Source organism: Ochlerotatus camptorhynchus, unplaced genomic scaffold (genome assembly GCF_037179485.1).
Source record: "Ochlerotatus camptorhynchus isolate MF236.1 unplaced genomic scaffold, CSIRO-AGI_Acam_v1.1 ptg000438l, whole genome shotgun sequence".
Lineage (NCBI taxonomy): Eukaryota > Metazoa > Arthropoda > Insecta > Diptera > Culicidae > Ochlerotatus > Ochlerotatus camptorhynchus.
Window position 1 is genome coordinate 884,562 of NW_027040924.1, and position 27,062 is coordinate 911,623.

At 38.4% G+C, this 27,062-nt stretch overlaps 1 protein-coding gene across 3 annotated transcripts in view; it reads left to right on the forward strand.

Moving 5' to 3' along the window:
- sens-2 (senseless-2) overlaps positions 1 to 27,062 on the forward strand; it is a 215,731-nt gene that overhangs the window by 80,373 nt on the left and 108,296 nt on the right. Inside the window, exons 3-7 of one of the 3 annotated variants that reach the window (XM_065234731.1) lie at positions 17,016 to 17,376; positions 17,436 to 17,552; positions 17,613 to 17,800; positions 17,876 to 17,972; positions 18,046 to 18,227. In XM_065234731.1, the coding sequence (XP_065090803.1) occupies positions 17,016 to 17,376; positions 17,436 to 17,552; positions 17,613 to 17,800; positions 17,876 to 17,972; positions 18,046 to 18,227 (945 nt within the window). The remainder of the gene's footprint in view (positions 1 to 17,015; positions 17,377 to 17,435; positions 17,553 to 17,612; positions 17,801 to 17,875; positions 17,973 to 18,045; positions 18,228 to 27,062) is intronic. The other 2 variants (XM_065234732.1, XM_065234734.1) reach the window with 2 other exon arrangements.

A 27,062-nucleotide genomic window follows, 5' to 3' on the forward strand; every position in this document is an offset into this window, starting at 1 on the left:
TAGGGGTTATTTCTGTGGTAGGTATGGTGGGTAGGTAAGGTGGTATTACTGTCAACTTTAGCTGCCATCTTTTTTCACCACTTCTCCAGATTAGATGGTGTTTTGATTGATTTGAAATTTTGATAATTTACCTACAGATAAATAAATAATTTTCAACTAATTCCATAATATAGAGTATAATATTAAACTTTTTTAATATTAGCAACCAAACTTTCATACCAAGCACTGTCGAATGCTCTCCAGTTGAGTAGCCTTCAGATTTGTTTGAACGAATTAAATTGGTAGTTATTAAGAGTTGCTGAGTAGTTGAATGCCCATGGTGAAACCCAAACTTTTCATCTGCAAAAATTGAGTTCGTATTGATGTGAAGCATCATTCTATTTAAAATTAGCTTATCAAAAAGTTTACTTATTGAAGAAAGCAAACTTATCGGACGGTAGCTAGAAGCTTCAGCTGGATTTTTATCCAGCTTCAAAATTGGAACAAATTTTGCATTTTTCCATTTATCAGGAAAGTATGCCAAATGGAAACATCTGTTAAATAATTTTACCAAGAAAGACAAGGTACTCTCTGGAGAGTTTTTTGATGAGGATATAGAAAATTCCATCATCAGCTGGAGCTTTCATATTTTGTAACTTTTAAGTTATAGAGCTTACTTCGTCGAAATTAGTCCCCCAGGGATCACCAAAAAAAATTTCCCGGGAGAAAATGTTCAGAAAATCCCGAGCAAGCTGATTCTCAATAGGACTAGTAAGACCCAAACTGAAATTATGGGAACTTTCGAATTGATCAGCAAGTTTCTGAGCTTTTTCCAAATTTGTGATCAAAATTTTACCACCTTCTTCAAGCGCTGGAATAGACTTTTGAGGTTTTTTTTTCAAATTTTTTGTGAGTTTCCAAAAGGGTTTGGAACTCGGGTCTAATTTAGAAACATTATTTTCAAAAGTTTTGTTCCTCAAGGCAGAGAATCGCTTTTCAATTTGTCTTTGCAAATCCCGCCAGATAACTTTCATGGCAGGATCGCGTGTTCTTTGATTTTGTCTCCTACGGACATTTTTAAGACGGATCAAGAGCTGAAGATCGTCGTCTATTATAATTGAATCGAATTTAACCTCGCATTTTGGTACTGAGGCAGCTCTTGCTTCAACTATAGAAGTAGTCAGATATTCAAGAGGAATGTTTGGATCGAAGTTATATTCCATAAATGTTCGATATTGCTCCCAATCAGCTCTATGGTAATTGAAAGTAGAGCTGTTGGGATTAGAAATTATTTCTTGGGATATTATTCCATGAGTGGTGTTTTGCATTAAAATCATCAATAATGAAGAATCTAGACCTATGACCGGTAAATTTCTGAAGGGCACCCTTGAGAAAATTTTCATCGGCAGGGAGTACAACCTTCTGCAGTCCGTGAATGAAGGTGATGACAATGTGAGTGTGAGAAGTATACGTAGTAATTGTCGTTCTAAAAGCACAGTTCATCGGTGGTTGGAAGACCAGAGAGATACGATCATGGCAGCTGGGAACGTTGAAGTCCCAGTAGTTTCTACATCGTATACTGGGACGATCCCGAAACGGACCACTGCACGGAGCATATTTAGAAGTGGCAACTCAACCGCACCAGTCATAACGAGCAGTTCATCGAGACAAGCACAGGTCTGGAATACCGATGAAAACTCGCTGTACGACATCGCAGTAGGTGGAGTACCAGCCCCTGTCAGTGGCCAATCTTTCGAGGCGGTCGGCGCTTCAGTTACAGTATCAAAAGTCGATACATTTCCGACTCCCACCTGTAATCCAATACCTGCATTCAGCGATTTGATCTCTCCACCAACTTCACAACAAGAGGACCTTGCGAAGACTTTCTTCAAAATCTCGTCAAACGCAGTGATTGCCCAGAGGAAACTAGAACAACAGATATTCGATTTGCAGCAATAGATGGACGATCCTCAATGGCAGTTAGTGAGTCAACTTATATTTCGGCAAATCAAGTGCCCACTCCACGATTGAGGGAATCATTGCAGAATTTGACCCCTGAAACAAACTCCCACAACTCCCACGTTAGAATAAGTAGTACTTTGGGTACCGTTCACTCATCAGCACCTTCCAATGGGCCTCTAACACGCCCCATGGTGACGACTATTCCTAGTTACCCTAATTCAATTCCATCTCCGTGGGTTCCACCAAAATTGCCAGTTATTCCATCAAATGTTCCGATATGTGGTCCGAATGCTCAGCAACTCACTGCCCGGCAAGTCGTGCCAAAGGAACTTCCTCACTTCGACGGTAGTCCATTGAATTGGCCGTTGTTCGTCAGTAGCTACACAAACTCAACCCAGTGGCTACACTGATGCAAAGAATCTTATGCGGTTACAGCGTTGCTTGAAAGGCAATGCTCTTAATGCGGCGAGCTATCAACTTCTGCATCCATCTTCCGTCCCGCAGGTAATGGAAACTTTGCGAACGTTGTACGGTTGACCTGAGTTGATCGTGAACAGTCTTCTCACTAAGGTTCGATCTACTCCCGCACCAGGGGCTGACAAATTGGAGAGCATTATTAGCTTCGGTCTCGTAATGCAGAATCTTTGTGGTCATCTCTGCTCGTTGGGTATGGAGAACCATCTGTCGAACCCGACTCTGTTGCAAGAACTAGTGAACAAGCTTCCGGCGGGAGTCAAACTGGATTGGGCTCTCCATCAACATCGAATTCCTGTTGTAGATCTGTGTGCTTTCGAGGAGTTCATGTCAACAATTGTTTCTGCTGCCAGCAACGTCACGTTTCACAGTGACTTCCACGAAACGATACACTCGTCAGCAGCTACGAAGCAAGAGAAACCGAAAGGGAAAGAAAAGGGTTTCCTGAATACTCATGCGGATGATGACGATAGACTAAAGGTGCAAGGTGAATGGAAGCGCAACGTCAACACTGTGGAAAAGGGTCCAGTTCAGCCGAAACCATGTCCAGTGTGTCAGAAGAATGGTCATAAGCTGAAAGAGTGCTACAAGTTCCAGAAGAGCAGCATCGATGAGCGTTGGAAATTGGTCCAGCAGCTACATCAGTGTCGACGCTGTTTGGCATCCCATGGTAAATGGCCCTGCAAGGCACCGTTATGTGGACAGAATGGATGCGAATTAAGGCACCATATAGTCTGTTGCATACGGAAAAGACCGATACTCCAGCAACCAACGCAAACTCTTCTCAATCAACTGTGAAGGTGAATGTCCACCGTCAAGGTTCACGGTCTACTCTCTTCCGAATCGTGCCAGTGCGGTTGTACGGTAAGGACTCATCAATTGACATATTGGCTTTCCTGGACGACGGGTCGTCGTTTACGTTGATGGAGCAAGGAGTCGCGGATCAGCTTGGAATCGACGGTGTGATTGAATCACTTTGCCTTCAGTGGACAAACAATGTTACGCGCACGGAGTCGGAATCCAAGGTAGTACAATTGGGAATCTCCGGCATTACCGGTGGCAAGCGATATATGTTGGAGCGAGTAAGAACGGTTGAAAGTCTCGGGCTACCTCCACAATCTCTTCGTTTCGAACAGATGCAACAACAATTTCCATATCTTCGGGGGCTACCAGTTAACAGCTACAGCGGAGCGGTACCTCGTATCCTAATTGGATTCGACAATACCGACTTGATGGTGACTCTGAAGAAGCGGATCGGCAAGCCTCTGGAGCCAGTTGTGACAAAAACGAAGTTAGGATGGACAGTCTATGGAAACGTGGAAGGCCTTGATGATAAACCAGAACATCGGCTTCTACACGTTTGCTCGGGATCAACCGATAGTGAACTACATGATCTCGTCGAGGAGTTCTTCACTTTTGAGAGTACTAGTGTCAAGGTCGCACCGATAGTCGAAGCAGATGATGATCGTCGGGCACGGGAAATGATGGAAAAAACAAGGATTCATACACCATCTGAAAGATTTGAAACGGGTTTGTTATGGCGTTATGACTGTATCGAGTTTCCCGAAAGCCGTCCAATGGCAGAGCGGCGGCTTAAGTGACTCGAGCGTAAACTGACTGCGGATCCGGAACTTTACAACAAAGTGAAGTTACACATCGCTGACCTGGACGCCAAAGGGTACATCCATAAGGACACAGGAGGAACTGGCAGACTTTGATCCGCGCAGAACCTTGTTTCTTCCGTTGGGATTGGTTATCAACCCAAACAAACCAGGAAAGATCCGTATTGTGTGGGATGCGGCAGCGAAGGTGGAAGGCGTGTCATTCAACTCCATGCTTATGAAAGGACCCGATCTTCTAACATCCCTCAAGTCAGTTCTACACCGTTTCCGACAGCGACAGATAGCTGTGGTAGGGGATGTTAGGGAAATGTTTTTCAACTTCTCATTCGTGCCTGGGATCGTCAATCGCAATGCTTCGTATCCGTCCTTTGCATGAGAGGAATTCATGCGTTTAGCTGGCATGTAGCAATTTTTTGTTCCGTGACCCCATCCGTGGTACCTACGGCACTGGGTGAGGTTTTGGAAACTTCATACTAACAGTTTTTTTGCTTGTATTGCCATATATCTGGATGTATTGAATGTATCCATGATTTTATCAACTATCCATGATCCAGACAACACTGTGCCCCATAACGTGGGTAGATCACCTTTTCATGGTACGTTACGGGATGTAAGATCTACCACCAATTCCTAGACCTGACTACTTCAAACTAGGGGCACAGCATTTTTCAGTTATCAAAGGAACAAATCTTAGCAGAACACATTTTCGTTAAACATTTTCTTATATTTCAAAAAAAAAAAATACACTCTTGGAGCTGAAGAATCGTGAAATACATTCGAAAGGGGCCAAATATTAACAATATTTTCAAAAAGATTCAAACCTCTACATCTCGAAAACGGTGCCACTTTGAAATATTTTTGCATGTGTTTTTTTATTGTAGATTTGATGTTCTTCATTATATCAAATCGAAAGAAAATTTGGACCATGATGGCACGTTTTATCCCCTGAAAAATATAAAAAAAATATCCATAGGACCTTTTCAAACACAACGCTTGATTCAAAATTGTGATTTGGAACTTTTGGACAAAAGGAACGTTTCTGAAAATTTTCATCTAAATAAAAAAAATACAAGAATAAATACCTTTCGCTCAATTTCAACTTCTTTTCTTGGCCGGAGACGAACCAGCCCAGGGCTGAAAGTCTCCTCAATAAAGATATAAAAAAAACTTCTATTCAATTTTCACATTCCCGTACTCTGGCGGAACCATCAACCAATCCTCTTCAGAACTTTCTCCAGTTAATAAATTATCACACTAAAGCTTCATTATGATGTAATTTTAGCATTTCCAACCAACTCTGAAAATCGTAAACTTCACGTATGAAGTAACAAAAAAACACTTTGAATTTAAGAATAAATAAATTAGCGAATTAGTATAGAACCGCTCTATTACTTGATGTTCCAACTTCCTTGTTCAATAAAAAAAAAATCATTCAGAAAATTGCCATTTGGTGCCATCTGTCGTACTGGGTGGTAGATTGCGACTGATTGAAGGCCAAGCTATGTCAATCGCAGCCAAATCATGCAGCCAAGACAACAAATCCATGCTAATAGAACTTAATTCGATCTTGTTGAAACTGTTGTCCTCCACCATCACCGCCGCTTTGACTCGTACCCGGAATGACACGTCGTAGTCATAAGACGATTATCGACTCGGTCGTCTTTTCCTGCCATGCAAACTGCTTGTGGGAGGCCGCCCCATCCAGACGGGTCAAATCGAGCACCCGTAGACGGAAATTGATAAATAATTAATTGACGGAGACGGAAAGAAAAAAAAATAACATCTACTAGCAGCCAACCAGCAGCATCGACCACCGCTGAATGGTTCATCATATGAAACGAGTGTTGAACTCCGTTGCAGTCAAAACAGAGTGGAATCGATTTTCTGACCTCCAACTTGACGTAAATCCGGCGAGGAGAATAACATGCTTTCGGAATTGATTGCATCATTCTTTTGTGTTTAAAATTCAGGCAGATTGAATGTTTGCCAACCTTTGGTTACATCGCCACCATAATTCCAGAAAAACAAAGAACATTGCGTGTCACCATCAGGCTACACGTGACCTAGTAAACAGTGCAACATGCAGGTACAGAAATGAATCAGCTCTGCTCTGTTGTAGACCAAGTTCAAGCAGCATATGTTCGTGGAACGGAATCGTAATCGAAATCCATAACCGATCCTATTTGTAGCGAATTAAGCGATGAAAAGTCTTCGTTTAATCCAAAGACCCATTCCCGTATTCCCATGTGGTCCCAATGCGGCGGCGGCGGCAACGGTTGCAGATGATTAGATAGCTAAATTGCATTCAGTAGTGAAGAGCACGCAAAAAGGACAACAAAGTCAATTGAGACATGAACGAGCGAGGGAAGAACGCCAAGACGGCCACCATCAACATCATCATCGTCGTCACAGCTCGAGAGGAAAATTGAAAAACTGTAAATAATCAAAATAAACCTCCCCTAGATTATCGTGATTATTTATTTATTGTTATTGTTACATTCATGTGCCTCTTTGCGCATTTTTATCGGACGAGGCAAAATCCTATAAGGATGCATGAGAGTTACAATCAGAGGGTAGTCAGAGAAGGTCCCTGTGCTAGGGGAAATAAAAATTATAGCACATCATCAGGTTTTATCCCTACGATTCCGAATTGAGACAAAACGATCAGGGTTGAACTTTGTGGGTGAAAAAAATACCGTCTATGCTCAATGAAGTTCAAATGGCTTCGACCCAGAAGGCAACTGAGAGCTGCCTGTCTGAAAATGAAAATCAGTTACAACAATCGCTACACTGAGTTCCACGGAGGGAAGTTATTTTCCCTGATAGGGCTTATATTTGCTTCCCTCATCCAGCCACAGCTCCGGGTTAATGTTCCGGGATTACCGAGCTCATTTGTCTCTCGTTGCGGAATGATTCTTTTCTCTTTTTTTTGGCTAGACCCTGTCAGAGAAGCAATCTGGAAAAAGGTCCTATATTGCTATACAAACGGTCGGTGGTGATGATGAGGGGTGAGCTGAGCACGTTGAAGCGAGCATAAGGGACTGATGGTGGTGATTGTTGTCGTCCGTCGCTCCCTCCGATTCGTCATTAGGGGATGAATCGGAGGAATTGTGGAAAAGTTGTTTTTAATAGTTATTTATTTAGTTGAGGTGCACCTGTTAATCGCGTACAATAATTTTGGGCTCTGTTTTTATTTCGCTGCTGGATCTACTCAGAGGAGTGATTCAATTCGGAGAGATCAAGTGCACAGGGGGATTGCACTGTAACAAATATGCCATCTATTTATTAATGAATTAATTTATTTATTTATTTCGTCACCCAACGTAGACTAGCACAAATACATGTACAGTTTTTTTTACTTAAAAAAAAAATGAAAGTAAAAGTTAAAATAGTTTTGAATAAAAACCAAGCAGTGTCTGCTTTCCTATTTTTCTTCTTAAGAGTTATCATATCGTATGGAGTTAAAATATTGTTTTAGTTTATGCCGATACATCGTATAGTCAATGGTTTCGCAGTATTGATTGTAAGAGGCCATGCGATTTAATTTGCATAATTTGTGCAATGATGGTTTATGGAAAATAAATTTCAATTTCGGAGTTGCCAAATAGATGCATAGAAATTTAATTTACAGGGTGATTCAGAATAACTGTCACCGATTTCAGAAATATGCAATTCTCAATGGGTAAAATGGGTATATGTTCAAGTATTTTTGTTTTAAGTTAGTGCCACTATCAGCTTGTATTGATAGTAGGATTTGAAATTTCATTCGTTTTCGATTTCAAGCAGTCTTTGACGTGAAAATGGAGCATATCATAAATCTGTATAAAATCGTTTGTTATGTTTTAGACACTGAAATCTCTTCGAAAAAATGAAACATTTATTTTTCGCATCATTATAGAGGTAAAAAGGAACCATGCGTGGAAAATCCGTTTAATATTAGTGCTTAGACGCATCGCCAGGACTCCAAAAGTGCTAGAACTAAAACTTGCGTGCCAGCTGTGGTTCGTTTTCGTGATAAATGTGGTTGGTAATTAAAGGTAAAGGGAGAGAGATTTGAATTAAAGTATGCTAAGTTGAAGGTTATATATGTAGTATATCTGGAATATACTGATATAAAAAAATAATGCAAGTGTTTAATCGTTATGACCGATTTTAAAACTGACAGTTATTACGAATTACCCTGTAGATAAAAGATCTGTTGAGTCAATACGTTACGAAACGATATCGTTTACAAATGAAACCATTGCATATTCACGACGCTCCTTTAAAGTTTGTAAGTTTATCAGTATGCAGCGTGCTTTATGTCCAACCTTATTTACGAAGGACGTATAATAGAAATTGTGTTTTTCTGCGTGCGTGATTGAAAAAGGAGACCATATAATACTAAAATATTCAAGAATCGACCTCACATAGCCAATATATAATGTTTAATTGTGTATGGGTCCTGAAAGTTATAGCAAAAGCCCCTGGTAAAGCAAAGCATGTTATTTGCCCTGTGAATAATTGTGATGTAATGTTCTATAGAAGTTAGTTTGGAGTCTATGATAATTCTAAATCCCTAACTTTTTCACATTTTTCTGCACTTTGATTTCCTAATGCAATTGAAATGTTTGATGTGGTTTTTTTCCTACTAAATGAAATTAAGTTGCTTTTTTCATTCATTTCTTGGACTTTTTTCACACCAAATTTAGAATATGTGTATTTAATTCTGGAATATACTGATGTCTTCTCCCAAGCAACACGGCTTGTCATAAAAAAGTTGAAAATACTTTGTAATGACTAACGCAAAGAATCACTAATACTTTAAAATACATCATTTAATACATTTATATAACCTAAAAATCGCAAGACGCGGAGCTTATACAACTAAATACTGGTCTTATAACATGTTTTGAAAACATCATAAAAACCAGCGACAAACAAAAAAACAATAAAAAAAAACTTGAGCATGGGATTCGATCACTGGTCCTTGGCGGGGTAGACTTGTTACTACCTAACTAGACCAACACCGCTTGATGAAAGGTTTGTTATAAGTATCTATCATGTTCTTGCCAATGGCATGAAAATTGTTTTCTCGTTCAACACGCCTTCGATCCATCATGAAGACGTTTTGTTAATAGCAAAGCGTACATCTAATTGCCAGAATGTTATTTAAACGTATTTTCAACTCCTTATAAGACAACCTGCACATTTTCAGTTGTATTAATTTATGAGATGTCATAAAAAAGTATTTTCAACTTTCTTTATAACAAACTTCCGAATACCTCATAAGAAACTGTCAATCAATGCATGTGCATGACAGTCCGATTCAATGGCACCGTCAATGTTTACGTCAATCTGGATTGATTTTGCATACGACAAGTTTTATAGTGGTATTAAAACAGTAAGATGCACGTTCAAATAACATTTAAAGATAAAAGCAAAAATAAACTATTTTGGAAAATGTTGAATCAAAGAAGTATGAAGAAAACATCTTTAAACCTCATATATAACGTGGGATGTTTTCTGCATCTCTTATAATACATTTGTACAACAAGCCGTTCTAATTCTTTTTCAAAAAGATGTTTTATGTGTTACTTGGGCTTTATTTCTTATTTCAAAAAAGAGCTTCATGTCGTCGGCTTAGATTAGCAATTTTAGGTTTTTGAGAATGAAAGAAATGCCGTTTACGTATAGAATAAAAAGAAGGGGTCCCAAATGAGAGCTCCCAAGGCCTAAAGTGACTTGAATTGGGCTCGATTTCTTTCCGTTGAATTTAATTATTTGTTATCGGTTAGTTAAATATGATTCAAGCAATTTCAGGAATCCTGACACAAATCCATTTTTTTTGCAATTTAAAGAGTAGCATTGGTATGTCAATGCGGTCAAATGCCTTGCTAAAGTCTGCATAGGTTTCCATTATCCATTGCATTCAATGAATAGTCTATAAATTCAAGTAAATTTGTCGAGGTCAAACGACCCTTGAAGAAGCCGTGTTGCATGTCAGTAATTCTATTTTTTATTTGGAGAAATAATGTTTCGTTGACAATTGCCTCGAAAATTTCAGGAATGCAAGAAATTATGGCTCCATGATAATTACGTACGTCAGATTTTAGGTTAGATTTAAAGATAGGCACTAAAAATAAGTTCCATTTTTTTCTGGATTCCAGGGACATATTAAAAAGCCAAACAATGGAGCAGTGAGTTCCATTGCTAGACTTTTCATAAATACTGGAGGAATTCTGTCAGGTCCAGGACCTTTTGAAGAGTCTAATTTTTTAAAGCCTGCAGAATGGTCTTCTTCAGAAAATGTCGTGTAGATTTCTTGAAAAAAAAAATGCAAATTGATTACAGTTTTTTTTTAAGCTATCGCCTACGTTTTCGTCAAGATGCATGATTGAAAGAAAATTTCCAGATTTCAATTTGGTTTTTACGTAATTAAAGAAGTTCTTCGAACAGGACTTTATTTCAAGTTCAGTTTTTGAATTATATTCTTCAAATGCATTACTGATGGCTTAATTCAATTTATCGCATATATCCAAATAGATTGATAAATTATACCTAATGTTGTATTTTTTGTAAATTTTATGTGCTTTTTGCTTTGAATTTTTCAAGTTTTATATTTGTCTGTCTGGAATATGTGTATGTTTTGAAACAATTTGATTAAATTTCTTACAAATACATATTTCGCTCGTTTGCATATACAAACAACCTATTATTGGGATTTTACGAGAATGGTTTAATTTATCTTTACATTGTTAGATTGATATTGTTTTTACAGAAATCCAAACTTTACTTCTTAGTAAAAGCAACAATTTTCTTTTCATTGTCACAGTTTGAAAACTGTCTGGCTTTTATTTATCTTTCAGAAATAGGAATAAATGAGTGGTATTTTTGAGTTCCTCAAATGGTTATAGTTCTGGAGTATTTTTTGCTAGGTCATTGTTTATTAGTTTAATATTCTTCAAAGTTGTATAACAAAAGAAAATTTGAGTCATCTGATCCTCGTTTCGCTTCTAAGCCCAATCGTATAGTTCCTTTGCATTTTTGATCGGATATTCACGACCTCTAGCTAGACTAGCTCTAGTAGACATACGTTTCAGTGTTCCTTCTATAGCATCACATGGACCTTTTCCATGCGATGTTGCAAAGAAATGTCATCCAACTTCTATTCCATATTTATTGCTAATGGTTTGTATGGAGAATAATTCTATGTGAAATATTAAATTCCACTTAAGGGACACCCACATTACATCCGGATCTGACGTGTTGCGGAAAAGTGACAGCTAGATCTATTGGCTAACTGTCAAATTTATCTCAACGCAACGATAAAGGATGGGTGGTGGTTTATACCGCTCTTATGCCGCGGATACACTTATATTACAAACTATGAACATGAACGTATTGTAAATTATGAGCACATCCATGGTCACACTTTTAAAGTTTTTGTATAGTTTTTGTATAGTACTCATAATTTCATATAAATAATGCTCATGCTCATAGTTTGTCATGCAAGTGTAACCGCGGCATAAATTTGATTCAAGTGAATCAAGTACTATTAAAAAAAAGGTTGTCATGACCCCATTTGCGTAACTATAGGGTGACTACTCCCGTAGATAACAAATAACTGTAAATGACGCTGTAGAAAATTACCTAGTTGACCGATCCTTTTCAAACTTTCAGACAATAAAACATAACCCATTAGTAAACTTTTGGCATATTTATTTCATTCAACTTCAAAACTATAACCGTACGCTCGCACTTTACGCTTAACTCCACTCATTAGGTTCCGTACAACATCTGGCTGCAGCGTCTTCTGTTAGACCTGTGCGCCGATCAAAATATTTTAGGCGGCGGCGTGATATGTTGTTTTCTGCCGGCGGCGTGGCGGCGTTGATCGGCGTTGGTCGGCTTGAGTTTATTAGTTAGTGTACTAGTAAACAGACTAAAACCAACCGGCAGAAACTAACGATTTTAAATTGGCTCACTACTTGACTATCCTATTGATCCCAAGCAAATCGATTAACGTACCCTATTCTAGTCCAAATTCTAGTACTAAACTATGTTTGTTTTGATTCGCTATGAATGTTTGACAGATAAAATGAGGGGCTCGTTGATTTTCCTATGTTTCGAGGGGTGCATCGATTAGCTTAGGACCGAAGAGAGTACCAGAGCTGAACCAAAAAGTTGAGCACGTTTTTTTCGGGACCTCCTAGTCTTATAGTTATCTTTATGCTATAACCACAATCAGTTTGCCTCAAATTCGAGAAGTTTTCCTCGGAAATGTGGCGGAAAATTTACTCATTCTTTGAGTGACCTACGTTTTCGCGAATTTGAGTAGCCTGAACTTAAATATGAGTAATTCTTACTCAATTTTGAGCCGTTTTCATTGGCCGTGCATGCGGAATTTGGTTAGAAAAGTATATCAAGTGGTTGTTAAATTGCAGAGGGTGGAGTCGTATGGAAACCTTTTTATTAAGTATAAGAAAAGTGCGTTATGCAGGGGTGGATAGTATTTAAAAGCAATCTGTTACATAACGTAACATTTTAATTGGCCCTAAGAATTCTATCATTTATTGAGCATTACATATTATAAATATGTCAATAGCGATAAATTGTATGATTTCATTTGAATCTACACGCATTGTAGTCATATAACTTTTAGATTATGTATTTGAAGATGATGGCTTTCGGATATACGTAGAATCCCGCACAACTTATGAGAGATTAAAAAAAAGGTCTAATATCAACGTGTTGTTAATAATAATCACTTATTTACCTTTATGTAAATCCGATTCTCGTCAGTAAGCCACTGCTTAGTGCAAAGCACTATTTTCTGTATGATGTAATTGTCATTAATATATATAACAATCGAAATGCTGTAATGGATCACATCATTGGAGCAGTTTAAAATGACGTTTCCTACCACTCGAACTTTAACGTGGAACAATATTATAATATTTTTTATTCTACAACCTCGAGAAAATAGGGTCTTATTTGTAAAATGCTTGAAAAATCTGGAATTGATTGTTTCATTTCCGTAAAATCGCTGGTAGAAGGTCGTCCCAAAACTGCTCGACAATATGATTAATAGTCATGAATGAATATTGTTTTATCCACATTGTTAGGGTGGATGCCTGACTGACGTGCAGATACGGTCAGCCCAGCTATGTTAAAAACTCGTTCATTTGGCGTGCTGGTGGGGCTGCGGGCACACACAATACCTTGCGAACCACGGCTACCAACCAAGGATACTACAGCTTTGTAATTTTCCAAAAGCATAGAATATCTACATCTACGCAATGCGCAGGATCTATAGGTGAGGCAGAAGGAAACTCTAGTCCACTGATTCATTCATCCGGTATTTTCGTCGGATCGAGAGAAAGAAAGAGTCAGATAGTTTCTTTCAGCCTCACCCTCGGCCTCACCTATAGATCTCGCTGATCGAGAAGAAACCACTAAACTGAGATTTTTGACGTTTGATCAGCGCACCAAAACCTACAATCAATACGAAACTATCGATTTTAAATTGGCTCACTACTTGACTAGCCTATTGGTCCCAAGCAAACGATTAACGTACCCCATTCTAGTCGAAATTCTAGTACTACGCAATGTTTGTTTTGATTCGCTATGAAAGTTTGGCAGATGAAATGAGGGATTAGTGGATTTTCTTATGTTTCGAGGGCTGAATCGATTAGCTTGGGACCGAATAGGGTACAAAAGCTGATCCAGAAAGTTGAGCACGTTATTTCGGGACCTTTTAGTCTTAGAGTTACCTCTCTGCCAAAACTGGGACGGGATTCGAGCCAATTTACTGTCAAATACGAGCCAGTTTCTGATCGGTCGATTTGACAGTAGCAATCGTGGAATAAAAAGGACAGAGGGATCGCATCAATCTGGCTGGCAGTGATGCCAGAATCAATGTTGACGTCAATGGCGTTGTTATTTGTTTACATTTGCGAAAGGAAAGTTTAAAAATAGAGTGCACTGCGTATTTTAAACGATGGATATTGTTGTTTGTTTACGGTGGTTTTTATTGTGTTGAGCAAAAATGATGTTTAAGCTGCTAAACTGCGGTAGAAATTCCGAATAAAATACAAATTAAAATAGAAAAAAAATATTTTACATTCCTGGAATCATTGGTTAACTCCGTCAAACACCACGCACAACTTTCCGAAGAGCATTCTTCAAAAACATTAAGAAGAGTGAGAAGCTCGATTGTCAAGTCCCGTCCCGACACAAAACACTTTCTCGAACAAGTGCGAGCAGGAGGAAAATAGAGAGGGTCTAGTGTAAGAGGGGAGCGGATTCAAAACAAACTGCCTTGGCAACCTATGCCTAGGTGGCTTCCAGCAACACTGCCAATGCAATCAAGATAGGCGCTGCTCGATTGGCTCTGGCTTTTACAGTTCGTTTGGCTCAAAACCAACCAGTCCGCTTCTCTCTTATATTAGACCCTCTCTAGAGGAAAATAATGATTCATCCACGGAACTGACATAAAATCTCACGTCACTTTTCAAATAGACCAATGTCACATATCCATCATTTTGAGAAAATCGAAGTTGAAGTTCGACAGATTATTATTTTAACTCTTTAGAAACAATACATTTTGTATTACTATTTTTAATGTAATCAGTGAATAATAACATTGAAAATTCAGTAGAAGCGGTAAAATCACAATTTTTCTTTGAATTTCATGCTACAATATAGAAAAAAAAAAAAACGTTGGACGTTTTGACTAGTCAAGTTGTACATCGGACATGTTACATGGGACGATTTTTTCCAATGACATAATCAATGAGTGTTACATTGAACGTTTTGTTCTACATGATACTAAAATCCCTGTACACATTGACTCAACAACAAATAAATAAACCACTCCAGGACAACATTTGAATAGTGGTACGAAGCTAGATCCGGCCAGAAGATCGTAGGGCCCTCGTGTTGCTTCAACAGAGGAATCAGACGCTTCTGTAAACACGGCGCACTTCGTTTGTTACATGAGCAGATCGCTTGCCAAATCATGTAGTTCATGGCAAACTTGGAAAGTTTCTGCTTCCTTACTTCCTCCGGAACATTAAACTTGTGCTGGGCGGTGAAGAACAGTAGCCCCAGAAGCTGCCGGAAGTCCAAGACAATGAGACATCGTCAGCATCTGGGTGTACAGTTTCTGGGCCCGTGATTTTCTCACCGTATTTTGCGGTTCATCATGATTTGGAGCCTTCTGCACTTTGTACGTATACAGTCCCTTCCGGTCCTTGGCTCTCTGAACGAAAGATTCAACTTTTTGGTCACATCCCTGACCGAAGCATTGGGATTCCGCTTAAACGCTTTCACGACACGCTTGTGATCCTGATCACTTATAGAACATCCATTCTGACCGAATTTCTCCTTCCGTTCGATGCTCAGACTTTAGTAGTAACGTTTAATCACACGACTCACCGTTGACTGCACGATTCCGAGTTGTTTTCCGATGTCCCGATGAGAGAGATGAGGATTTTCCAGTTGCTTGCGGATGTGGGACACCTTTTATAGTTTAATTACCGCCTCATAAATATTTATAAAATTATTTTGGTTATTTTCTTATTTCAAAACCATTTAAGATTTGTAAATGTATGTATGTATTGCTTTCAAAATCTTAACGAGAAGCTTACCACCACCGTAAAAAGTAGGTTTTGGCTTACCTTGAACCATTAAAAATGTATATCTTAAATCTAAAACAGAAAAATCAAAACCCAACAGACACACAAATTCACGGTAAGATGTCGCGTTAACGTAGATGCCGATAAAATGTTCACAAATTCGGATAAGGACAAAATATCGAAGTGGTTTCGATGTGTATAAAATTAATATTTATAAAATGAAGTGTATTCAAATGAAGTGTAAAAATTCTGATAGGGGAAATGAATATACTATGTCATAGCTTTTGCATAAAGAAATTGAATGCTCGATTGTGTACTTTAGAAGTATTGTGGTTATTGCTTTAGAATTCGATCGAAAACCAAAATTTTCGTCAATTTTAATGCTCATGAATTAATCTGACCAAGTGCGATTACATTGTCAAAAATCACCAACGCTTAGTTCTTCGATGGTGATTTATTATGACTCGAGTTGTCCTATTGATATGTTTAAAAAAGTAAAATAAAACATGCAATTTATTTCTTGATTTTAAAATCGAGATAGAAGTCTATAAGAACGAAAAATATGTGCTCCCTTTCAGATTAATTTTTTATAATGATCATGAAAAAATTTACGTGCTACAGTCAGCATTTACTTTAGTTTCTCCGTGTGGTCATCAATCTCTTCTATCTGTATTCTTGAGAAGCTGTGTTACTATTGAAAAACAATGAAAATGCTATAGTCTTTAAACAAACACTTTTTTTTATGAATTCGATAAGTTTAGGCTGAATGAAGCAACTTTTGTTTTATAAAATTTCCAAAAATGCATTTTTGCATTTCAAAACAACGGAAAACCTTCAAAAGGGTTAACTTTGGCATCTTGAGAAACCTGAATCTTGAACTTCAGATTTATGGGTTCAAATATCTCAACATAGTCGGCAGTTCATATCCTAAATTCTATTTCGACGCCATCATTTCTCACTGTGCCACCGTTGGTAATCCACTGTAAATAAAACATCTGTTTTCGTAAATAGAGCATTGCGAAAACCGAACACATTGCCCTTTTCCCTTTAATATGTATCAGGTCCTCCAACGGCAGCAATTTTTGTCACATTTGCTCGATTCGTCACAGCTCTCTGATGGAACGCCGCCCGTAGCACGTCGCTCCCTGCATTCACTGAGGCTTCATACGAGGGTGCTGAACCAGATTTGAATCCTTCCCAATTGTGGTGTTAACGTACCGTGAAAATTACTTCGGCGAAAATTGCCGGGGTGGATCCGGACAGTTGTTGGTTTTCCTGAGCGAGCGCGAAACAAATCGATGATTAATATTGTGTGATGTTGAATAAATAAAATCTTTTTTCTTTCTTCAATTTTCAGATGAAATCAAATTCGGCATCAGCCGGCTGGTCAAGAACGAATCGGAAGACGAGGACAATAACAACGTGTACCACCAGCCGGGTCACGGGCCGAACGGGTATGATTCGAGTAGTTTGAGCGTGCGGTCACGATCCCGCAGCCGGTCCAGGTCCCGGGATCGATCCACACGATCACGATCGTCTTCGATAGAGCTGGAAGTGGATTCGCCTCCTCCTCCGCCACGAATTAGCCTATCTCCGACGACGGAGATTGCACCCATACCGAAAAACTCGGAAGCCTTCTCCGTTTCGGCCTTACTGAAGCGTGAAGACGAGCCCAAGTCCAAGTCGCCTTTGTCGAACAGTTCGTTCGAATGTGTGAGGTTTGTTTGAGTAGGATTTGTTTTAGACAGTTTTTGCTACTATGGAGTTCTATTTATAGACCAAACTACTCCCAGTTCTACGAACAAAGCCTTCTGAACCGACCACTGTTTCATCCGTTTCCGTTCTTTGCTATGCTTCAGCAGCAAGGTCACCAGTTGAATCCAGCCTTAAGCAAGTAAGTTCCCCCCTCGACAACAGTAACAAAGCCACCTCACAACCACTACATAAGGCTTAGTCTTTCCCGCAGTTATCACCCCTCGACGCCGGAAGATCTGCTTCGGTTACGGCACTTTATGGCTCAAAATGCAGTGGCAGCGGGTGCAGTCGTGGCCGGTGGAGTCGGCAGCGGAGCCAACGGACCTTCCGGAGCTCACCTGGACTTTAACCACCCGCATCATCCACACCATCTGCTGATGCGTCCAGGTATGAGCCTAACCCTAGCTGATCTGTATTCATGTACTAAATGTGACAAAATCTTTACTACCCCTCACGGATTAGAAGTGCACGCACGGAGATCGCACAACGGCAAACGGCCGTACGCCTGCGAGATGTGCAACAAGACGTTCGGCCACGAGATTAGTTTAAGTCAACACAGGTAAGATAGAAAACCCTTCCACTTACGTATTTGGAAGTTGCTTGACGAAGCAATTTGAACTTTTCGTCCGCAGAGCTGTGCATAGTGTAGAGAAAATTTTCGAATGCAAGCAGTGCGGGAAGGCATTCAAGCGGTCCAGCACGCTGTCGACGCACCTGCTGATCCACAGCGATACCCGGCCGTATCCTTGCGGGTTCTGCGGGAAGCGGTTTCACCAGAAGAGCGACATGAAGAAGCACACCTACATCCATACCGGTGAGTGTGAGAATTGTTAAAAATTATGGGCAAATTATAAATCGAGCTTAGCTACTTTTGAAATTCATTGTAAAAAAAAAGTCGTCATGAGATATTGGCACTGTAATTTTGAGTAGTATCCAGCGGAAAGAACGGAAATGACAAGATTTCTATTTCGACGACCGTATGGGAAGGCCATGTTTACAACATCAATATTTTCCTTTAATCGGAAATCGATCAGTTTGCTACCGGCAACATGTGTTCACAAATTTTCACTCAACCCGAAACGGTTCAACCGACCAAAAAAAAAAGCAGGCAAACCAAGAAAGCATATTTACATATCCAACAACCACACAGCGGTTCCAGCTAGCCATCGGCCCCTGGAGGCAGAGGAACAAACAAAATTTGTCAATCCCCTTCAAAACAAAAACCGTAAAGAAGAAACCAAAATGACCTGACCAAAAACTAACAATTTGGACATGAGACTCACGACAAAGGTCTAACAACTTGTCATGCAACGGAGGAGCAACCCTTCGGCGGGTGGACGAAGAAGGGCTGATCATTTACATCGTCTAATCCTATTCATACTCACAGATCTGTGAAAATCCATTGTGTTGTTTGTTGTAACACAAATAGATTGTGGTGTCGCTCGAGCCTTTCGGAAGGAGGCAAAGAAGTTCCACCCCACCTTTCCGCAACTCTGCTGGAGGCGATCCCAGGATTGCTAATCCCAATTTGAGGTTTGTTGACGTTCCTTTGTTCCTTTGGTTGTAGGACAATTTTACCCATTTTTGTCACCCCTTTCCCCGCTGGAATCGCTCCTCATCCTTTCCCAATATCGTGAGAAACCCGAGCACATGCTTCCATCACCTTCTGCAGAAAAATCCTGACGTCGTCACACAGCAGTATGGAAAATCCTTCAGGCACAAGAAAATAGAATATTGATTTTTCATTTAAGACTAGAGTAAAAGATGGTGGAAAATCTCACCTCAACATGGGGAAAAAAAAGCATCCAGGCGTCGTCGGCTGCCTGCAAATGGATGGAAATTTATTCCAGCCAACCGGAGGAAAAGCGGCAACCAAACCAAGCGAACAAAAAAAAATCATTTCCAACTGAATTGCTTTGCACCAAGCTTCCCTTCAATCTTTCCCATTCCAGGCATCGTCCGGAGAAAGAGAGCGCGAAATAAACGCATGAAACAGCGAAAAACGGAAAAAAATCACTCCCCACGAAATTTAACCGCGATTTTATTCTTCATAATTTCATAACGATCCACCAACCGCTCCCGGAGAGCACTTTGGTGAACCAACGAACCAGGCACAACCGGCATGCAGTCAGTCAGTTCAGTGCCGGGGACGAACGCAATGAGGAAAAAATGGGGCCCATCGAGATAAATTTTAATTTCAATTATCATTAAACTTTTTTTTAGGAGTTTCATAAAAAAGATTTTTCGTGCGGTTTTATTCTGTGAGATTGGATTTTTTTTATATTTTTGCTCTGGTGGAACGTGTGTTGGAATGGGAATTAAGGCGAACTTGCTTGAAAAATGCAAAGTGAGTTTTAAACAGTCAGTGTGATGTGAGGTAAAAAAAATGGGGCTTTGGGTGGTATTACAAGGCTTTTGCGGAGTTTTAATCTTTATGACGTGGGTAGTTTGTCCGGTGCAGTTGGAATCCGGATGGGCAGTTTATGTCATATGAGCGCCCTGGTGGTCGGTTGACAGCAGCTTGTTTTGAAAATGCTTCTCTTTCAGTGCTGAAAGTTTCATCGCGATTTGTGAAGTTTTCAAAAAGTTGTGTCTCAATGTCCTCAATGTCCTAAAATAGCTGAGTTTGGACTGTTGAGCAACAGTATTTGGGGGGATAACTGCATAGTAGCTTATTCAGCCATACAGGCTTCTTTGGTTGTATCACGGTTGTTTGCAACACGTTGAAGCTTCGCAATGTCAGGAATATCCATGTTGGTTTCGTCGAAAAGTGCTTAATTTGTGTAGGTTTAGTCTGAATTTGATTTCTTTGCTATTCGGCGAAAATCTGCGTATGAGTGTTTCAGTCATACGCAGTTTGAGTGGTTGCTCCCCTGCTAGTTACCAACAACCAGGCTGGTAACTAGTGATAACTGAATCCTAACGATTTGATTGAAGCAGGGTGGCAAGTGAATACAAAAACCAGGAAAACCAGGAAAATGTCGGGTATTTTTTACCAGGATAAACCGGAAATTTTTAAGCAAAACCAGGAAAATAATAATTTTTAGATTCATGTCGGTTTGAAATGATGACGTTACTATTAATGTTTGATGCGTGCTAAATAATATACCTGTATATTCAATACACTTTGATAATCGAGCAGAAAAGCATCACACGGTAACTCACAACTACTCACAATTGATTCGAACATGCTCATTTAAGTGGGAAGTATGGCTACTCAAAAGTGAGTAGGCGCACTTTTACTCACTTTTGAGTAAACGACGTGCTTGCGCAGAGTGAGTCAATACCACTCTGTGATGTTTCCAGCCGTAAAGTTTGTTTATTTTATTTGTTTTCATAAAAAAAGCAGAAGATTCTGTGCCTAAGGCACGAACGGAAGGTTCACGTAGGACCGCGATTGGTTGGTACAATTGTTTTGCCCTTAGTTCTTTTAGATAATTAAAATCTAAAAACTTAAAACTCTTTAAATACTGGAAATGGTGACCGGTTGTGTGAAAAAGGCCAATTCAATATACGAAGTGGAATGGATATCAACAGACAAATAGTTGAAAATAATAGGTATTTAAATATATATTAAATGGGTAATCTTTACCCAGGCATAATTGTAGATTACAAGCTGAAAACATTTTTATTTGATCCCTGGGGCTGTCCTCAATTGCTGCATTAAATTTAACTTGTGGTTAAAAGTGACATATTTAAAGTTAGCGATTAACCCTGATATCCGAGCGTGCCTATTTCTGGCAGACAAATAGGTAGATTTTAATAATCATGCACGAAACTGTCGATCGATAACATGAAATAAATCACTCAAAATGTTCCTTTTAGGCTTTGAGTTGAATTTAACATGCCGAATGGGTCAGAGGAGGAGAAGGCTATCTGTTGAAAACAAAAAAAGTTTAGCAATTTCAACATGGTTAAAAGTTTTGCGAAATATTCAAAATTGCAAAAAAAAACCCGACAAACTTCTATTCGACTACAGCAAGGGTTCGATTTTGGCAACACATAAATTTTGACTTCTTAGCTTTCCACAGGTTTATCTAAGCTTTCCTAAGCTGATTATCTGATCTTCAAAATAATGCGGAATATATTAAATAGAGTTGCGGAGCACAAGCAAATTAAAGATATTGGAAACGTGTTGATAACATCAGACCCTTACTGTACTGACAAAATTGACTTATTTGATTGAGTCTCTTCAGCGGGATCAGTATATAATGATTATTTTTTTTTTTGATAAATGCATGTTATGATCAGGTTGAACACTTTGACAGATGATTTCGTGGATGAAAGTAATAAACAAACCGGCTACACCAGCAAGTTTTTATTAGTGACAATTTGGTGATTCAATGGTCATCCTGAGTGATGCCTCATAGCTTCGACCAGCTGTCGACTGCCTGGCTCAGGGATGCCAGATGATTTTTTTCAAAAGTCTGTATGAGTGTCAAATAATATGTCTGAATTTATCTGTACACTAGAAAAGAAAAATCGCCGTATTGCTGATTACGTATTTTCCACATGTATTTTGGCTATAAAATTGCTCGTCTCACACTAAACTGGATAAATAAGCATTTTTGTACTTGCAAAAGTGCGTTTATGTGTTTTTTTTTTAAATTTTTATTCGTAGTACAAAAAATACGAAGTCAATAATTAAGAAGCATTTTGCTGTCACGAGTTTTATAAAGATATATATCCCATTCAAGATCCATGTACCGAATCATCGGAATAAAGTGAAAACGTAAAAAAAGTAACAAATGAAAAAAATCGAACATACACACCAATTTTGAGATTTATATTTCAGTAAAACGGATTGCTGGATCATGATCAGCAAAGCAATGCTTTACTGAGAGACAGTAAACGATATTTTTCACCGGAAAATACAGTTACCATAAGCGGTTTGCTGGACACCCAGTAATTAACTGTCAAACTGTTAGCGTCACAGTCGCAAGTACGTACACACCACCGTCTACATCGAAGGAGAAGGATATAACTAAAATTATGTTGGTAAATACACTGGTTATATCTAATAAAATGTTTATGATAAAAAGCCTGGTGATCTTGTTTGTTATTCTATATTATTTGTGTATTTGTATCAACAATCTTCTTGAGAAGCTCCGTGCTCCTAGTAAGATAAATATCGATTTACTGAAAGTGTCTATTGGAAAGTTTGCTGTTCTTTCATCAAGCAAAATTTTACTGATTTTCAGCTATTTGAATTTGATATGTAGGCATGTGAGTAAGGCTAGAAAAAGGGAAATCTATTATTTCAAATAAAAATAAATGAGAAACGATCAGATCTTACCGAACAGATGTTATTATTTAGTATTATCATACGTGTTCCTTTAAAATAGTCGAAAAGCTGTTCATAATCATAACACGTACCATAATCATAACAAGATGCACCCACTCGAAAATATTTTTTATTTTATGTTAAATTCCAGGCACCAATTGACAAAAATCTGCACAAAATTTCTATTATGTGTATAATGTCTGCAGTCTGTATTGGGTCTGTATGAGACTTCAAAAATCTGTATGAATATAGCCATATCTGTATATCTGGCACCGATGGCCTGGCTGAACAAGTGGAAGCGATGTGACAGACGTGGTACGTTACTCCGTTACTCTTCCTCTCTCTCTCTGTTTAGCGTTATAACCGAACTTCGACTTGCTCCACTGTTGTGCTGGGGCTGATGGTCGTGTTGGATGCGATTTTGCAGAAGCATTTTGGAACGACGAAGAGTTCTTCTCACTACACCGGCAGCTGCCTTCGTTGGATGCGCATGGTTTTCGATGTCAGTGCATTTTGTTTATCAATAGACTTTATTGATAGAGATATAGTTTTTGGAGAATGGAATGAAAGCCCGATACGTAGAAAATCTTTATAGTTCCTCTACTAGAAGTGTTGAGTGTATAGATAAATGTCAAAAATCTGTGAAATTCAATCGAAAAACTACTAGGGACAGCCCTATGGGGTTGTACGCAATGGTGACGTAGGACTACGTGGTCTGATATAATAAATCTTGTTAACTGTAGCAGGAGCTTGTGTTTTGTGCAAGAATAGAAATTTGAGTGGGGTCCTCTCTTTTTGTACTCTTTATTATGACGCGCTTGACATAGATGGCCCACAGCAACTCACGATTACTGATTCCGATCAATAGCGGTACGGCTTCTTCCTCCTTCTATGGATGCTCATGTCGGCTGCAGATTGCTGCTTGCAGGCAGCCTTTCGTTTTGTACTGGAGAACACCACCACTCACCACGTGGTGATTGAATAAACACCGTTTGGTGAGACCGGATGGAATTCAACTTTGAAATCTATGTTAGGGAAATCCCTTTTCGCAGGCAATCGGTGATAATTTTAAGTACCTATCATAACAATTGCACATCCGTGCAATTTTCAACAGTGACATTTTGAAAAATGATAAAGTCTTAATTTTAACGGATTCGTAGAAAACATTCCTATCGATTGGCGTATTAAGAATTAAAATCCATCATTTCTGGTTAAAAATTATACCACTTTCATGCCGCGACCGACTTTGGTTTTTGAAATCGTACCCCCAATGTTGCCATAAAGTACATGGTATGTTAGATCTAATTTTAAGGAATACAAGGCACGCCCACGCAAACCAACAGTCTTACCCTACCTGATAGTGATGTTGATTTGCATAGTCGAGCCTTGACTTTCAAGGCATCATCGAAATAATTATAAGTAATTATTTACAAAAGCTGTTACGCTCTAATTCCAGCTCTATTTTGATATGGGAACTGAAATCCGATTGAGGGAAATCAATTTTCGCAGGCAATCGGTGATAATGTTAATTATCATAGCAACAGTTGCACATCCGTGTAATTTTCAATAGTGACATTTTGAAAAATGAAAAAGTCTTAAATTCAACAGATGCAAAGACATATATCTGATCAATTGGTTTTAAAATTATTGAAATTGGTCCAGGGGCAGCTGAGTTATTAACTCTCAAAATCATTCATAATTTTGTTACATGTTCCATTTTCGGTATTCACAAAGTGTACCCCCGTATAGAAATCACAGACGTAGTCCTACGTCAAAAAAAAAATGGAAATTGCCTGCTCCTGATTCATTTATATGGAGCTGAAGACGATTGAAACCCGTCTCTTTATGCAATTCATACTTACTTTAATACATTTCGGCCGGTGTTATTCAATAATTTCGCCGTTTCAGAAAGCGTTTGTTCCGACACGGCTGGCATTTTCTTTAGAAGTCCCGAATTTGGCTAACTGAGTAGCTTTTACTCAGTTTGACATTTCTCGTTTATTCGGATTTTGACAACCTAATGCATCAGACGAAATTGAGTACGATCGACTCACCCGGTAAGTAAGCTGAAGTAAGCGTGCAGATCTTTAGTCGCTGCTGTCATGACAACGCACCTTTTCTTTATATTCTCAGTACAAACACGATGAAAGCTCATATTGATCTATTGTGCAGGTCCCTAACCTCACACTTTATTGTTAAGGAGTTGGAGGCTAAAAGAGCAAAAAATACTTGCAACTACTCAAAAAGAAGCATCATTACTCGACGAGCAGATGAATCATCTTCACCATTAAATGCTCAATATTGTTTTACATTGCCAAAAATGTTAAAAAAAAATTTTAATAGCTAGATATTTTATTCGGAAGATTCAATTGCATTTGCTTTACGGAGCCAATAGTTCAATGATCATTGTGTGTAACATTTAAAAATTAACGAGTGTAATCCATTAAGTAAGTCCAAGATCTAAAAATATTCTATGTCTTGAAATTTCGTATCCCATGAACAAGTTCAAGATATTTAAAATTTTCATTAATTATAAATTAAGTAAAAAAATAAATGATTTATTTGAAGTTCGTAATTAACTTTATGAAAGATTAGAGATCTTCAATGCAGTACCATTAATTTCACAACATTTGCAGGAACTTTGGAGAAGTTCTGAGGAATGAAAGGAAATGCTAAGAATTTCAGTGAAGCTCCATAAACAAACTGCATGAACATAAGGGAAGTTAACACGCTGAAAATATGGGGAACTTACTGAAGCTTTAAGAACCTTCATTCAACCGTTATTTTAGCATCATTTTCAGGAACTTTTATGAAGCTACTAGAATTTCAGAGAACTTCACAGGTGTCAAGCAAACTTGAGAAATATAGAAAACTTGAGGGCTATTGTGCAAATTTTTAAGAAGTTCTAAGCTGGATCTCACAAAAGCTGGATCTAGAGATCTTTGGGGAATTTCAGATCTTAAGAGCAGTTCCCCGCAGTCCAGACTTTTGGAGCACTTAAAATATTTTTAATCGTAAATTTAGATAAATTCAGGATAGTTCCATGATGTGCTGAAAAAAATCAAGAACCCTTAAGAATTACAGGGAAGTACAGAGATCTTCAGATATATATCACAAACTTCACAAAAGTCAGAGAATTCCAGGGAAATTTAAAGGTGTTTACGGCAATTCTATTTATTTCCGAGCACAACCTAGATCTTTAATGGAACTTTAAGCTTTTGGGAAGTTTCAAGAACATCAAGACACGTCAGAGAATCAAAGTGCAGTTCAAATAATTTCAAAGAAATATTAGAAACTAAGGGAATATAAGAAGTTTTGAGAAACTCAGTGAATTTCCGAAAACTTCAGCAAAACCCGAGAGATTTTCTGGAACGTGATACAAATTATATGAACATCCGGTAAACATGAGAGTATTTTATAGATGTTATATCATGCAGATTTCAAGAACTTAAAAAATGCCAAAATTAAGCTAAGTTGTTTAGAGAACATCAACGAAGTTCCATTAATTAAAAAATGCGAGAACTTTAAGCAAGCAGTGATATCTTCAAGAAATTCCAAATATCTAAATTTAGATATTTTTAAATAGTTTCATGATATTCAGTGAAGTTCCGAGTACTTCGAGGACGATCAGATAGCTTCAGAATAATCCCATCAACTTAAGCAAATTTGCAGCGACTTACAAGGAGTTCCGTGGAATTATAGGGTATTCCAAGAATTCTATTATTCTAAAACGTCAGAAGCGTTAGGGAATTATGAATATAGGGGAACTGGCTCTAATGTAAGATTGGGCCCATCACATCACTATGCTATTTATCAATTGTATCTAGATGATCGCGTCGTTGGGACGGTACTAATGGATATTTTTGGTAGCTATGGTCGATTGCTGAATTTATGTATGGGCCCAAATTAGGGGCATTTAGGCCGACATTACATCAATTTTCCCTATAGCCGAAAATTTGCTGGATAATTAAACAAATTTAGAGAATTCAGGTAAGCATAGATCAGTACAGGAAAAAATTAGTGAGTGTTTATAATGGTTATAATTCTTTAGAAAAATTGTCGAAACTACAAGGTAAATTAATTAATTTCAGTAAAGTTGCGAGTTCTTAAAAAATACTGATACTTTCAGGGCAGTCTAGAGAACTTTAAAGCATGTCAGTAATCGTTTAGGCAGTTTTAATAACACCAGAAAAGTCTAGACTACTATAGAAGATTTAACTTAGTGTTGATAATTTAAGGAAAGTTTTATGATCTTCAGAAAAATCTTGAGAACTACAGTGAAAAGCATGGAACTATGTTAACTATTTCGTTCTAATTCCATGAAAATTTCTGGAGCACAAAAGTTCCAGAAATTTAGAAAAACTT